General features: G+C 44.8%; 1 protein-coding gene across 3 annotated transcripts in view; it reads left to right on the top strand.

Moving 5' to 3' along the window:
- Nucleotides 1-367: 367 nt before the first annotated feature.
- LOC124793848 (UDP-glycosyltransferase UGT5-like) overlaps nucleotides 368-16,595 on the top strand; it is a 76,553-nt gene continuing 60,325 nt past the window's right edge. For all 3 annotated transcript variants that reach the window (XR_007016581.1, XM_047258053.1, XM_047258052.1), the window contains exons 1-2: nucleotides 368-502; nucleotides 602-1,061. Coding sequence is in view for 2 of the 3 variants with exons in the window: in XM_047258053.1 (XP_047114009.1) it covers nucleotides 423-502; nucleotides 602-1,061 (540 nt within the window). In the remaining variant the exon portion in view is untranslated. The remainder of the gene's footprint in view (nucleotides 503-601; nucleotides 1,062-16,595) is intronic.

Below are 16,595 nucleotides of genomic sequence, written 5' to 3'. Positions count from 1 at the left end.
AAGTGTCTGAAAAAATGAAAATTACAAGATAAAATGTGTTTTTCAGTGGGGTTCTGTATGTCATTGACATAGTAGTGAGGTTTGTATACGAGAATATTGCTCCTCATTGCATTATTAAGAATTATTGTTCACTTTTGAGAGCCTTTGGTATGATTTTGGTATGGCGTAATTTTTACAGTTTTAATTTTTTCCTGTTTAATTTTGCTCTATAGATACTTCAAATAAGATCTCTGATGGTGGTATCATAGCACGAAGATAAGCGCCAACGTTACAATGTTCCCATAGAACAATTTTGCATTATCTTGCTCTTTATTTTGCAGGAAAAAATAGTAAATTATACTGAAATAGATGTATCCGTGACGTACGATTTCTGGAGAGCGACGTATGACTTCAATTCACTGTCGGATGCCGTTCCACACGATATGCTGCGCCTTTTACCTCACATGGGGCAAAGGATATGTGAAATCCAACTGGACTCCCCAGAGATGAAAGATTTTATCCGGTAAGTGTGACTCTGCTCAACTATCATTACCTGTCAAACATGACATCAGTAACTCGTACTGCTAGACAGGTTATACAAAGTCTTTATTTTCGATTTCAGGTCGGCGCCTAGTTTTGACGTCGTTATTGTCGAGCGACTAATGTACCAGTGCTACTACGGCCTCGTACACAAGGTGGGATCACCACCACTCATAGGCTTTGTCTCGCTTACTGCGCCCGGTCCGCTGCACGTAATGCAAGGAAATCCCAACAACCCCGCCTATTGTCCTGATATGTCACTCCCCTACAACGACCACATGTCGTTCTGGGAAAGAATGTACAACGCATACATAATGGGCCTCTTTCTACACTCATGGAACTATGTAATTATGCCAGATCAAGAGCGGATAATGAGGAAATATTTTGGCCCTGACGCTCCATCTGTGTACGAAATGGAACGAAACTGCAGCCTCCTTCTTATAACTAATCATTACAGCATGAATTACCCACGGCCGCTGCTTCCCAACATGGTAGAGCTGACAGGACTACATCTTGAGAAACAGCGACGGCCTCTGCCCAAGGTTAGTGCTTAATATTGTGACCTATAGGCTAGAAAATTTTGTATTCCGCAAATCGCGCTTAACAACTAAACCCCGTTAAAGATGAATTGTTTGAGCGCGCCTACCGCGTACAACTACAGTGTTGCCAACGTAGCATTACTTTTGTTGTCGCTTCAACAATGAGGTGACAGATTGGCTCAAATGGCTCTGAGCACTATGGGACTTAACTTCTGAGGACATCCGTCCCCTAGAACTTGAACTACTTAAACCTAACTAACCTAAGGACATCACACACATCCATGCCCGAGGCAGGATTCGAACCTGCGACAAACTGTAGCGCCTAGAGCCGCTCGGCCACCCCGGCCGGCAGGTGACAGAAGTCACGCGATAGCAATATACACATATCACGTACACAAGGTATAAAAGAGCAGTGCATTATTGTAGCTGTCATTTGTACCTAGTTGATTCACGTGAAAACGTTTCCTACGTGATTAGGGCCGCAGAATTGTAGTTAGAGTTAAGACGCATGGAACATTCCATTTCGGAAGTCGTTAGGGCATTCAATATTCCGAGATCCATAGTGTCAAATTTCAGGCATTACCTCTCACCACGGAGAACGCAGTGGCCGAAGGTCTGCACTTAACGAGCGGGAGAAACAGCGTTTGTGTAGTGTTGTACTAACAGACAAGCAGCATTGCGCGAAATAACAGCAAAGGTCAATGTGGAAGATACAACGGACGTGTCCGTTAGGACAGTGCAACGAAATTTGGCTTTGCTGGGCTATGGCAGCAGACGACCGACACGAGTGCCTTTGCTAACAGTACATCTACATCTACATCTACATGACTACTCTGCAATTCACATTTAAGTGCTTGGCAGAGGGTTCATCGAACCACAATCATACTATCTCTCTAGTATTCCACTCCCGAACAGCGCGCGGGAAAGACGAACACCCAAACCTTTCTGTTCGAGCTCTGATTTCTCTTATTTTATTTTGATGATCATTCCTACCTATGTAGGTTGGGCTCAACAAAATAATTTCGCATTCGGAAGAGAAAGTTGGTGACTGAAATTTCGTAAATAGATCTCGCCGCGACGAAAAACATCTTTGCTTTAATGACTTCCATCCCAACTCGCGTATCATATCTGCCACACTCTCTCCCCTATTACGTGATAATACAAAACGAGCTTCCCATTTTTGCACCCTTTCGATGTCCTCCGTCAATCCCACCTGGTAAGGATCCCACGCCGCGCAGCAATATTCTAACAGAGGACGAACGATTGTAGTGTAAGCTGTCTCTTTAGTGGACTTGTTGCATCTTCTAAGTGTCCTGCCAATGAAACGCAACCTTTGGCTCGCCTTCCCCTCAATATTATCTATGTGGTCTTTCCAACTGAAGTTGTTCGTAATTTTAACACCCAGGTACTTAGTTGAATTGACAGCCTTGAGAATTGTACTATTTATCGAGTAATCGAATTCCAGCGGATTTCTTTTGGAACTCATGTGGATCACCTCACACTTTTCGTTATTTAGCGTCAGCTGCCACCTGCCACACCATACAGCAATCTTTTCTAAATCGCTTTGCAACTGATACTGGTCTTCGGATGACCTTACTAGACGGTAAATTGCAGCAACATCTGCGAACAATCTAAGAGAACTGCTCAGATTGTCACCCAGGTCATTTATATAGATCAGGAACAACAGAGGTCCCAGGACGCTTCCCTGGGGAACACCTGATATCACTTCAGTTTTACTCGATGATTTGCCGTCTATTACTACGAACTGCGACCTTCCTGACAGGAAATCACGAATCCAGTCGCACAACTGAGACGATACCCCATAGGCCCGCAGCTTGATTAGAAGTCGCTTGTGAGGAACGGTGTCAAAAGCTTTCCGGAAATCTAGAAATACGGAATCAACCTGAGATCCCCTGTCGATAGCGGCCATTACTTCGTGCGAATAAAGAGCTAGCTGCGTTGCACAAGAACGATGTTTTCTGAAACCATGCTGATTACGTATCAATAGATCGTTCCCTTCGAGGTGATTCATAATGTTTGAATACAGTATATGCTCCAAAACCCTACTGCAAACCGACGTCAATGATATAGGTCTGTAGTTAGATGGATTACTCCTACTACCCTTCTTAAACACTGGTGCGACCTGCGCAATTTTCCAATCTGTAGGTACAGATCTATCGGTGAGCGTGCGGTTGTATATGATTGCTAAGTAGGGAGCTGTTGTATCAGCGTAATCTGAAAGGAACCTAATCGGTATACAATCTGGACCTGAAGACTTGCCCGTATCAATCGATTTGAGTTGCTTCGCAACCCCTAAGGTATCTACTTCTAAGAAACTCATGCTAGCAGCTGTTCGCGTTTCAAATTCTGGAATATTCCATTCGTCTTCCCTGGTGAAGGAATTTCGGAAAACTGCGTTCAATAACTCCGCTTTAGCGGCACAGTCGTCGGTAACAGTACCATTCTGGAATATTCCATTCGTCTTCCCTGGTGAAGGAATTTCGGAAAACTGCGTTCAATAACTCCGCTTTAGCGGCACAGTCGTCGGTAACAGTACCATCGGCACTGCGCAGCGAAGGTATTGACTGCGTCTTGCCGCTTGTGTACTTTACATACGACCAGAATTTCTTCGGATTTTCTACCAAATTTCGAGACAATGTTTCGTTGTGGAACCTATCAAAGGCATCTCGCATTGAAGTCCGTGCCAAATTTCGCGCGTCTGTATATTTTAGCCAATCTTCGGGATTTCGCGTTCTTCTGAACTTTGCATGCTTTTTCCGTTGCGTCTACAACAGCGTTCGGACCTGTTTTGTGTACCAGGGGGGATCAGTTCCATCTCTTACCAATTTGTGAGGTATGAATCTCTCAATTGCTGTTCCTACTACATCTCTGAATTTGAGCCACATCTCGTCTACATTTGCATAGTCAGTTCGGAAGGAATGGAGATTGTCTCTTAGGAAGGCTTCTAGTGACACTTTATCCGCTTTTTTAAATCAACTGCAGCTTCTCTCCCGAGCTCGTGACCGTATCGGTTGAACACTAGACCGCTGGAAAACCGTGGCCGGGTCAATGAGGCTCCATTTCAGATGTTAAGAGCTGATGGTAGGGTTAGAATGTGGAGCGGACTTCACGAAGCCATGGACCCAAGTTGTCAACAACGCACTGTGGTGGTATCGGCTTCATAATGGTGTGGGCTGTGTTTACGTGGAACGGACTGAGTGGTTCAACTGAACCGATCATTAACAGGAAATACTTATGTTCGGCTACTAGGAGACCATTTCATGACTTCATGTACCCAAACAATGACGGAATTTTTATGGACGACAATGCGCCATGTCACCGATCTACCACTGTTCGAGATAGGTTTGAAGAACATCCTGGACAGTTTATCACGGTATAAGTGTATATTTTTATTTTTATAATTATATATTTTATGATTTTGGTTGGGTGGATTTAAATATTGTGGGCTAACATGAGACTTTTAATTAACTTATACCGCGGTAACACTCGTACGGACATCGGCTGCCCCGAAGTAGTACGATATAACATTTTTTTAAACACAGCGCGCGACTCAACGCCTTCTAATAAATATTTTGCGTGAGCGCTGCTATTTAGAAAATAAAATATGCGTACTCTTACGCAAACTGTAATTGTTAATATGGGTCTCAGGGGCTACTGGTTATTTATGTACCAAATTACATAAAGATTAACTGAGATACTGCGGAATGTAATGATTTTCAATGCTTCTTGTTCATTATTTGCAAGGCAAAACTGGAGAGAATCTCGTCTGCCGTTAGGCGGCCAAAATAAAACATACTGAACTCATTCAGTGCTGTGAATTTTGGTAACTGAAATTAATTTTAACTTCGAAATTAATGAAAGATCAAAATTGGGAATCTCTCGCATTTACATTTAATAAAATGCGTAATGGCTGCTAGGGGAGATGAGCTCCCTGCGCTACGTAGTCCTGTAAAACCTTTGTTAATTATAATTAAAGGTTGCGATCATGAGAGATGACAACTAAGTGAGTCACACACACTTTCTAATAACAATTCCTATTATATGTTTCAAAAACACAGATAAAACTTACGTTAATTATCAGACAGCATTACAATGGCGGCCTACCGCTAGACGAAACAAAACAGGAGAGATAGTTCAATCAAAGCATTGTCTCTGATCTTCATGGCCTATGTTACACAGAGATTATACCAAAAAAACTGTGTTTTGTTAATTACATCGATATTTGTGTCTTGATAATAATAACTTACGTTCTTTACTATTTGTCATACATCGCGCACACGTACACAGTCTTGAAATAATTTATAATTCACAAGTCTCATAACAAAAACTTCCTTTCCCGTTCTCCAAATGTCTATTTATGTGACGTACCGTCACAAGTTCGAGCGATTGGTTTGGCCACCCAGATCACCCCACATGAATCCCGTCGAGCGTATATGGGATATAATCGAGAGGTTGCAAAAGAAAGCCTGCACCGGCAACACTTTAGTAAGTATGAACGGCCATAGAGGCGGCAGGGTTCAGTACTTTTGCAGGGGACTTAACAACGACTTGTTAAATCCATGCAACGTCGAGTTGCTGCATTAGGTTGGGCAAACGGAGATCCGACTCGATATTGGGAGGTATCCCATGATTATTGTCTCCTCGGTGAAAGGACGCAAGCAAGACCACCGCCGCGCTGGGTAGCCGCGCGCTCTCAGCGTCTTGTCGCGGTCTGCGCAGCTTCCCCGTCGGAGGTTCGAGTCCTCCCTCGGGCATGGATGTGTGTGTTGTCCATAGCGTAAGTTAGTTTAAGTTGGATTAAGTAGTGTGTAACCTTAGGGACTGGTGACGTAAGCAGTTTGGTCCCGTAAGATCTTGCCGCAAATTTTACAAGATCATCAGGGGGAAGAAGATAAAAAGGGAGGAAATGGCGACTGTCTTCTTACTAGCTGTATACAAAATGTTTGCTGCATTGTCTTGAACGGGTGAGAACCGCTATACTCATAATCACGCTAAACTTCTTTAGTAGACGAGCAGCTTGCAAGGATGACGTTTCCTGTTCGACGCATCAGCAGTTACGCCCCTCTTGTGCGTCACAGTATCCTGCAGACAATTTCTGGAGAGCTTTTCCAGGCCTGACCTGGTCAGTTTCTCAACTTCACTGACAGTAAATTCTTTACTTTCGAGGGCGTCAAACTACGACGAGAGCGAAAATTTATTAGCGTCGCACACACATGTCGCTATCAACGAATTTCGATTTTGCTTGTCTATTTAACGTTCACCAATAACTTTAGACTATTGTAGTCGTAATGTGTGAATTATTTTGTTTTGTAACGATTTCTAAAGCAATCGTGTGGTGTTTGTTTTAATCAGCTTGTGTGGCGTAAAGATATGTTTGCATGCACCATAAAAATTGTATATTCAGACAATGTTATCTGGCAACATCGCGGCCAAACGAATTGCAGTCACATGTAACACAACACAAACGGCGACTATTCCCCAGCAATGTTTCCTGCAATAAATTTACGAGCCGGAAATGCTTTCAAGGAAGTACAACATGTTCCAAAAGCCGCGCGCGAAAATGGGAGTTTTCATGGGGTCATATGTCAGATATTATTGATCACAGACAAAAGGTAGCACTTGGCCTAGCGACCTTTTGTATACCTATCAGGAAACTAGGCACACTGTAGCTTTCATACAGTACAAGTTTAAAATTTAAACATTAGACACTTCCTCTAGTCCAGGTTCAAAAATGGTTCAAATGGCTCTGAGCACTATGGGACTTAACTTCTGAGGTCATCAGACCCCTAGAACTTAAAACTACTTAACCCTAACTAACCTACGGACATCACACACATCCATGCCCGAGGCAGGATGCGAACCTGCGACCGTAGCGGTCGCGCGGCTCCAGATTGTAGCGCCTAGAACCGCTCGGCCATTCCGGCCGGCCTCTAGTCCAGGCAAATTGAGCAAATCGATTGGTTGTTTTGCGTTATATGTGGTGTAGAGTGGACCTTAGGCAGCTTATAAAAGCAACATTTGCCCAAGGGCGATTCCTGAGAAAACTCAGAAAAACCATAGTTTTTTAATACGAAAAGTACCAGTTGTGGAGACGATCTGTTGTATAATGTCTATTCATGGAAGATTATTGAAATTTTTTCCATATTTTCTGAAGATGATATTCTCTGGGATTCAGATACTTTTTTCGATAACATTATCTGTGACCGAGAACCAGAAGTTCTAAGTTTCCGTACTCATGCAGAAAAACACAAAGACCGGTTTTTAGCCAGTTTTGGACAGTGGTCTACACTTATCTAAATAACTAAGCGTAGTAAATGGCTCAATTTTTATCTGTACATTCTTGAGACATTCATCTAGAAACGTGTTTTCCCATTTTCTAGAATCTATGTCCGTTCTCAATGTACAGCCTAAAAGCCAGGATTTTCGGGTTTCAAAAGTACCAGTTGTGGGAATAGCCACCCCTATAATTTATTTTCATGGAAAATCGTCAAAATTGTTACCATTTCTTATTATGATCCTTTTCTCGCGGAACAATGAAATTTTTTTCGAAATCATTATCCGTTAGTGAGATCCAGACGTTGAAAGTTACTGTACATTTGCACGTAAAATGCGGTCTAAGGAGTAAATGTATTTTAACTGACGAAGTGAACACGTGGCAAGGGTTCTAGGTCATCACAAGGGTTCTGAGAGCACCAAACTATGGTTTTAGTCTACATTTTTACACAGAATAAACTTTATGACACCCTGCCTCTGTATAACGGGCAGTGTACGTCTATATGAATATGCTCAAAGTCATACATCAGTGATAAAAAGTGGCCTAAAAAGGGTGTTACGATGTCTGAAAAGAACTTAAAATGACTGCAAAAAATTATCTAACACTGGAAAGTCTGCGAATTCAATAAAGTATTTCTAATAAAAATTTTCCTCTTTTAAGCTGCAAATCATAAGCCGGGCATTTCTGATGAACTGCGATCGATGAGCAAAGTATCCAGAAAAAATGTAAGGCGAATGAGTTAGTGTTATATTATGCGTGCTTATTTGCTCTTTTTATGTCAAAGTATACAAACGAACAGTCAAAACTTTACTGACCTATAGAATCCGTTTTACATAAGCGGCACATCCTTCTGTAGCAGGGAGAAGAAGAGAACCAGCGAAAAAAGGCGAATATGTCCTCTTTAAAAACCCTGACAGAGAAGTTCTCATACCGCCTTCCTCAACAAAAACTATGGCATGCAAACATATTCGCAATTTTTTGTGCCGAAACAGAGTAGCAGAGAGGCAGTGGCGATGAAGGAGAGCCGGCCGCTGTGACCGAGCGGTTCTAGGCACTTCAGTCTGGAACCGCGCGACCGCTAGGTCGCAGGTTCGAATCCTGCCTCGGGCATGGATGTGTGTGATGTCCTTAGGTTAGTTAGGTTCAAGTAGTTCTGATGACGTCAGATGTTAAGAACCAATTGAACCATTTGATGAAGGAGAGAGTCTTGGTGGAAGAGAAAGAAAGAGGAAAGAGTGATGGTGGGAGAGAGAAAGTGGCAGAGAAAGAGAGATGGATGAAGACAATAATATTGAAAACCAAAGGGAGAGGAGATATTGATGGTCAGTGAGAGACAGAAGGAGTAAAAGAGGAAGAGAGATGGGTGTAGGTAGAAGAAATGGGAGCTAGAGAAAGAGGAGACAGTGAAAAATAGAGATGAGTGGAGACCATATGTAGGCATCGGGGTCTGAATTCTCCCAATTTAACGTGTGGGTATAATGGAGAGCGCATTTTGAACAGAAATTTTAAAAAGCGGTTGTAGGGGAAAAATATGTTTCACGCCCCCCCCCCCCCCCCCCACCCCAGAATTTTTGACCTGCTATGATATGGTGGAGGAACGGGAAAGACACGCAAAAGGAGACAGTGCAAGTGAGAGAGGAGACAGTGGCAATGGGATGTGAAATGGGCACATTACGCTCAAGAGATTTCTAGGAAAAAATTCTCACGGAAGGACTCGACCCCAAAATTGTTCAACAGCATTCAGCGTTTAATTTTAAGCACGAATATATATGTATCATAATCATTCAGAAACAACAATGTACATAAACAATTAATCAATTAAAAGAAGGTGATATTGGAATGCAGGCTTTCTCGGCGAATCTTGGTGATAAAATATTCTCGGGTTGACAGCCGAGTCAATGCGTTGTTCTCCGGCAACGTTTCAGCAAGTTTCTTACTTGTCATCTTCAGGCAAGTAAAAAACTTGCTGAAACGTTGCTGGAGAACAACGCATTGACTCGGCTGTCAACCCAAGAAGATTGTATCATCAAGATTCACCGAGAAAGTCTGCATTCTCAGATAACGCACCTCTACGGGTAGGGCATACATTGCAGCGTCAAGTCGACGTAAAAGCTTCGGATCAAGAAGGAAAGTTTGCTCAGCAGACTCGCGTTCTTGCAACGTTGTCGGGACCAAGGACGTACTGCTTCAGTTCACACATCTGTGACATCCTATCCATACGGCAAGAACCAAACGCATCCTGCAACGTGCCAGCTCACTGGCGAGGAAGCGCATACACGTCACACGGTCTGAACTTAACAAAATTGGACGCGTCTTACTCGCATGCCACCTGAAATTGGCCTCGACACTCTCACCTTTCACGTGGGAATGTGTAGATGGCAATACCTTCGCCTCCAGTGAACTGTGCAAACGGAAGGCCGCCACGAAACAACAAAAGAAATTCCAACGGCTACCAGGGTCGCTGCAGGAGGCCGACACCGAGAATTCGAGGACCATTGTCAACCTAACCAGCAAGGAACTGGGCGAGGCGACAACGTCAGTACTATCCAAAGAATTAAACTTTGCAGTTCCGAGCACATTAGCAAAATTAGAGATCATCAGCAGCGTCGAACAGGCCATACGCAGGCTGGCGACCTGAAGAATCCTAGACAAAGCGAGAATGCCTAAAACCAACATCTCTGAGGCTGAACGTAGAGCGATACGCAGCCTCAGAGAAGATGAGGATACTGTAAACAGACAGAGGGAACGCGACGGCGTTGCTAAGAGCAGCTGACAAGATAAGATTAATTCTCTGCTGCAGGACCAGACCCATAAACAAGTGGAGAAGGACCCTACAACAGCTGTGACTAGAAAGAGCATCGGTCTTCTCAACAACTCAGGTCTGGACCAGGACCTGGTAAAAAGGCCAGAGCTCCGGTTCCACCACGGTTATATGGCCTCCCCAAGATACACAAGAGGGAGGCAGCGCTATGCCTGATAGTAGACATGATCAATTCTCTTAACTGTGGTATAGCCAAACACCTGACACAACCACTCAAGCCTCCCGTGAGTAAATGTCCCTACCACATCAAGAATTCCACGAAGTTTGTCAAGGCACTCAAGGAGTGGCGTCTTGACAAAAAAGGTATTATGATCAGCTTTGATGTTACTTTTTTTTCTAGTTCAAATAACTCTGAGCACTATGGGACTTAACTTCTGAGGTCATCAGTCCCGTAGAACTTAGAACTACTTAAACCTAGCTAAGGACATCACACACATCCATGCTCGAGGCAGGATTCGAACCTGTGACCATAGCGCTCGCACGCTTCCAGACTGAAGCGCCTAGAACCGCTCGGCCTCTCCGGACGGCTGATGTTACATCCTTTTTCGCGAGGGTACCGCTAGAGGATTCTTTGAAACTACTGGAGAATCATTTCGACGAAGACACAGTGGAATTATTCCGCCAAGCACTCACGACCATTTGCACCTTTTCAGAAAATTAACTGCGTCAAAATTACAAGAATAATAAACATTTTATCGATTATATTGCGTTAGAGAAATGAGTCAGAACAATACACAATTAAGGGATGACTAGGCACGGAAAACTGTTAATCAACACAGTAACAGACCAGATGCAAGAATATCAAATACTACAGTAACTAACTTCTTGAAATACACTCCTGGAAATTGAAATAAGAACACCGTGAATTCATTGTCCCAGGAAGGGGAAACTTTATTGACACATTCCTGGGGTCAGATACATCACATGATCACACTGACAGAACCACAGGCACATAGACACAGGCAACAGAGCATGCACAATGTCGGCACTAGTACAGTGTATATCCACCTTTCGCAGCAATGCAGGCTGCTATTCTCCCATGGAGACGATCGTAGAGATGCTGGATGTAGTCCTATGGAACGGCTTGCCATGCCATTTCCACCTGGCGCCTCAGTTGGACCAGCGTTCGTGCTGGACGTGCAGACCGCGTGAGACGACGCTTCATCCAGTCCCAAACATGCTCAATGGGGGACAGATCCGGAGATCTTGCTGGCCAGGGTAGTTGACTTACACCTTCTAGAGCACGTTGGGTGGCACGGGATACATGCGGACGTGCATTGTCCTGTTGGAACAGCAAGTTCCCTTGCCGGTCTAGGAATGGTAGAACGATGGGTTCGATGACGGTTTGGATGTACCGTGCACTATTCAGTGTCCCCTCGACGATCACCAGTGGTGTACGGCCAGTGTAGGAGATCGCTCCCCACACCATGATGCCGGGTGTTGGCCCTGTGTGCCTCGGTCGTATGCAGTCCTGATTGTGGCGCTCACCTGCACGGCGCCAAACACGCATACGACCATCATTGGCACCAAGGCAGAAGCGACTCTCATCGCTGAAGACGACACGTCTCCATTCGTCCCTCCATTCACGCCTGTCGCGACACCACTGGAGGCGGGCTGCACGATGTTGGGGCGTGAGCGGAAGACGGCCTAACGGTGTGCGGGACCGTAGCCCAGCTTCATGGAGACGGTTGCGAATGGTCCTCGCCGATACCCCAGGAGCAACAGTGTCCCTAATTTGCTGGGAAGTGGCGGTGCGATCCCCTACGGCACTGCGTAGGATCCTACGGTCTTGGCGTGCATCCGTGCGTCGCTGCGGTCCGGTCCCAGGTCGACGGGCACGTGCACCTTCCGCCGACCACTGGCGACAACATCGGTGTACTGTGGAGACCTCACGCCCCACGTGTTGAGCAATTCGGCGGTACGTCCACCCGGCCTCCCGCATGCCCACTATACGCCCTCGCTCAAAGTCCGTCAACTGCACATACGGTTCACGTCCACGCTGTCGCGGCATGCTACCAGTGTTAAAGACTGCGATGGAGCTCCGTATGCCACGGCAAACTGGCTGACACTGACGGCGGCGGTGCACAAATGCTGCGCAGCTAGTGCCATTCGACGGCCAACACCGCGGTTCCTGGTGTGTCCGCTGTGCCGTGCGTGTGATCATTGCTTGTACAGCCTTCTCGCAGTGTCCGGAGCAAGTATGGTGGGTCTGACACACCGGTGTCAATGTGTTCTTTTTTCCATTTCCAGGAGTGAATATATAAAAAATAAGTTTCAGTTATTTTATGAAATATTAAAGGTCCAAGGCCAGTTTTCAACCACAATGAACAACATCTTAACTTCGCTAATTAGTGTGTGTGGAGTAGTTGCAAGAGGCACAATATATAGACGAAGCGATGATCGGGGCCAACGTGATATTCGAGCCTTACGATGAACTTGTCACACTAGTCGGCTTGTCCGCCATGCTTCACGAACGCTCGGCTCTCTCCAGCGCCTACGGGAAATCAATATTTAATTTTAAAAGGTACCCACTAAAGGTCTTAATTTCGTCGTGTGATACCGAGAACAGGCACGCATTTAAACACGCAATCAAGAGTTACTAAACTCGCAACAAGGTCAACAAGGTGTGTCGCCCAATGTATAGGTGTCCCTTCCGGATCGAAATCTGTGGACTGGCCAGAACAACACTCTCAGCAACCCAAGCGTGGACGATCAACGCAAGCAAGGTAGCTCCACTTCTGCTCGTCGGCCGGTGTGCAACCAAAAGAAAGTACGACCACCAGGACAGCGACCATTGCAAAATGCTGCCAGCCGCTACAGCCCAGCATGCAGCATGCCCAGTAGGGCACATTTCCAAGTAAACGGTCTCGTCAGCCTTGGCGGACTCACCTCATCCTGCCTCGGGCGTGTATGTGTCTCATGTCCTTAGGTTAGTTAGGTTTAAGTGGTTCTAAGTTCTAGAGGACTGATGACCTCAGATGTTGAGTCCCATAGTGCGCCGAGCCATTTTTTAAAACTCACCTCACTGTCGCTACTCCAACTCTCCCTCGCTTAGCTACCCACTGGTCCCCGGAACGCCACCTAGCCACGCGGTGCGGCAGCGAACCAAAGGTACGCAATCAGCGATGATCGGGGCCAACGTGATATTCGAGCCTTACGATGAACTTGTCACACTAGTCGGCTTGTCCGCCACGCTTCACGAACGCTCGGCTCTCTCCAGCGCCTACGGGAAATCAATATTTAATTTGGAAAGGTACCCACTAAAGGTCTTAATTTCGTCGTGTGCTACCGAGAACAGGCACGCATTTAAACACGCAATCAAGAGTTATTAACTCGTCCGAAATAAGTTTCTCGCTCACCGCCGGAGACAGCTGCTGGCACTCGTAAGACCTGTAGTGTCACGTGCTGTGACGTACGCTCCATGGCCCGTCTTCCTCGTGGGCCTCGAAACGAGCCGCCACCGCCCAGGAAACGCTGTTTATTAATGAAAGGCAAAGGATACAGTGGAAGAGTTAATACAGACAGAGGCAGTGGCTCGGAAATGCTCAGTAAGAAGGTTAACTACAAAGAGAGGCTGGGTAAAAGGATTTACCATGTTATGTGTTAAAATAACGCGAATGTGTTCGCATACCAAATTTTTTGGTGAGGAAGACGGAATGAGGATTTAGGCAGGTGGCTCCCGATTTTTCTGTCAAAGTATTTCAAAGAGAAACGTTTCCGCCTATTTATTATGCTATTAGGAGCTCTTTTCCGCTGGTTGTCAGAAAATGGCGAATGCGAGCTAATGGAAGTGAGTGCGGTTCTACTGTTCTCACATCACACAATGAATCTAATGAAAACAACAGAAATTGGGCTTTCTGGATACGTTCCTTTTCAAGTAAACGGAAAGCTTCGAAAAATTTTCTAACTACTGGTAACTGATTCTAGACACATACCTGTTCCGGAATTTTACGAGAATGCTGAAAGGCAGTAAAATCAAAGGGGACAGAGTTCGCAAGAAGGAAGTTCGCAAGCCGTTGACCCTGCAGCTGGGACCACGCTGAATGATTCCCAGCCGGCCGAAGTGGCCGTGCAGTTCTAGACGCTACAGTCTGGAACCGAGCGACCGCTACGGTCGCAGGTTCGAATCCTGCCTCGGGCATGGATGTATGTGATGTCCTTAGGTTAGTTAGGTTTAATTAGTTCTAAGTTCTAGGCGACTGATGACCTCAGAAGTTAAGTCGCATAATGCTCGCCGGCCGAAGTGGCCGTGCGGTTAAAGGCGCTGCAGTCTGGAACCGCAAGGCCGCTACGGTCGCAGGTTCGAATCCTGCCTCGAGCATGGATGTTTGTGATGTCCTTAGGTTAGTTAGGTTTAACTAGTTCTAAGTTCTAGGGGACTAATGACCTCAGCAGTTGAGTCCCATAGTGCTCAGACTCATTTTTGAGCATAATGCTCAGAACCATTTGAACCATTTTTGAACCAATTATTCCCAAATAAATAAATAAAGTTAAGTCCGACTAACTGAAATGAAATCGTACCGAGCCTTCTTCCAGAGAACAAGGGTATAATTATAGCTAGGCAGCCAGTCCCAGAGTGACTTGAAAAATCTTTTCTAACGGTCGTTGCCACGAGGACCCATTTTATTTTCAGCAGGAAAGATGAGAATCTAAAGGGAAATACTTTACCAATATCTTTGGAGGAACTCTAAAAAGTTGAAAAATCTACGTGATAGAAAAGAAACTTTTCATCCTCCACCAACATATTTCAAACTCATGCACTCGTGCATTCACACTTACAGATACGATTTAGGATGGAAACAAATTACTGGTTTTCAAACTGAAGAAAACATGCTGATCCATATGTATTCCCTTTCGAAAAACTTTATTGTCGCAGAAGAAGCGTATATTATTCATAATCGTAAAAATAAAGAAATATGAGTGCTGGTTAATGAAAGATGGCCAAAGTAGACCCCTTTCAAGCTTATTGCCATCTTTGGGACTTTGAGAAAGGTTGAATCACTGGGATGAGGTCGGACAGGTACCAGCTAGTTACAATTAAAGTGCAGCTACTGACGTAGGTCCAGTGTGTAAGGAGGTCCAGTGTGTGCTGCAATTATAATTATGGGAGCGGGACTTGGTAGATATGCAGAACCGATGTACACTGGAAAGAAATTTATTCCAATTTTCGCCACAGGAACAAATCTGGTGCATAATAACAAAATCAACATTATGCCTTTCTCATCTGTTTGACCTTTCCTGCCAGTTCCTAATCCATTACGTATGGAAACTCCATCTTTTTTGTATTCACAGCGCCAGATTTGCACCTTGTGGCCAAAATGGGAATTATTCTTTTTCCAGCGTAAATCGGTTCGACATTAGAATATTTACCAAGATAACTAAAGCCCACACTGAGTAGCTGCACTTTAATTATAACCAGCCAGTAGCCGAATGTGGTGCAATGACTGCAGAAAGATTGGTGACGAGATGGCCCCTGCCAACAGTATGACCAGAAGAGACGGCAGAGGTACCTTTCAGAAGGACTACACCGTGAGAATATCGTAGGAGCATTTGTCTGCGTTTGACAAATAGATGGATGACAACAAATGAAAACTGGTAAGAGCTTACAAACAGATTGTCTCCACGAACAGTCTGGAGTAGATTGCGGGAAGTTGGGTTAAGATACTAACTTACCATGCGACGTTTATGATTTGCATTATACGAGGGTCAGCCAAAAAGTAGTGCCTCCTTTCTCATTCTAATTTGCCTAGGGTTTCAAATAAAACTACATAGGTTGAAAACCGCGTTATTTGAGATTAATTCATGACTTTTCAATATTCCCACAATTTTGGTCCATTTCTTAACAACGGCATTATTCCGTTGTTGGTAAAATTCACAGTCCTGCTTCCCAAGCTACTGACTCGTGGACGTTTTCACGACCTCCTCATCTTCAAAGTAAATCCCACGAAGAATTTCTTTTAGTGGCCCGAAAGGAAAGATGTCTGATGGGGCCAAGTCAGAGCTCTATGGAGGATGAAACAACACTTCCTATCCAGTTATCACAATCTCTCCCGTGGTGTGTCGACTCGTGTGGTCTTGCATTGTTAAGCAGAAGAACATCCGCCATAGCTTTTGTTTTGCTGACACGCTGAAGACGTACTTCAAGCTGTTTGAGGGTTCTGACGTATTGGGGAGGATTTATTATGCATCCCCGCACCAAAAACTCAACCACAATAATGCACTCTGCATCCCAGAATACTATAGCCATAACTTTCCTTGTTGATCACACTGTTTTGAACTTTTTGTTCTTCGGTGAGTTTCTATGACGACATTCCACTGTCTGCCTCATTGATTCTGGTTCAAGAAAATGAATCCACGTTTTGTTTCTGCTCACATTTTTGTCCACAAACTCCTCTCCCTTGAAGAGTTGGGAGGCAATTGT

Source organism: Schistocerca piceifrons, chromosome 1 (assembly GCF_021461385.2).
Source record: "Schistocerca piceifrons isolate TAMUIC-IGC-003096 chromosome 1, iqSchPice1.1, whole genome shotgun sequence".
Classification (NCBI taxonomy): Eukaryota; Metazoa; Arthropoda; class Insecta; order Orthoptera; family Acrididae; genus Schistocerca; species Schistocerca piceifrons.
This window is presented reverse-complemented; position numbering and strand designations above follow the sequence as displayed.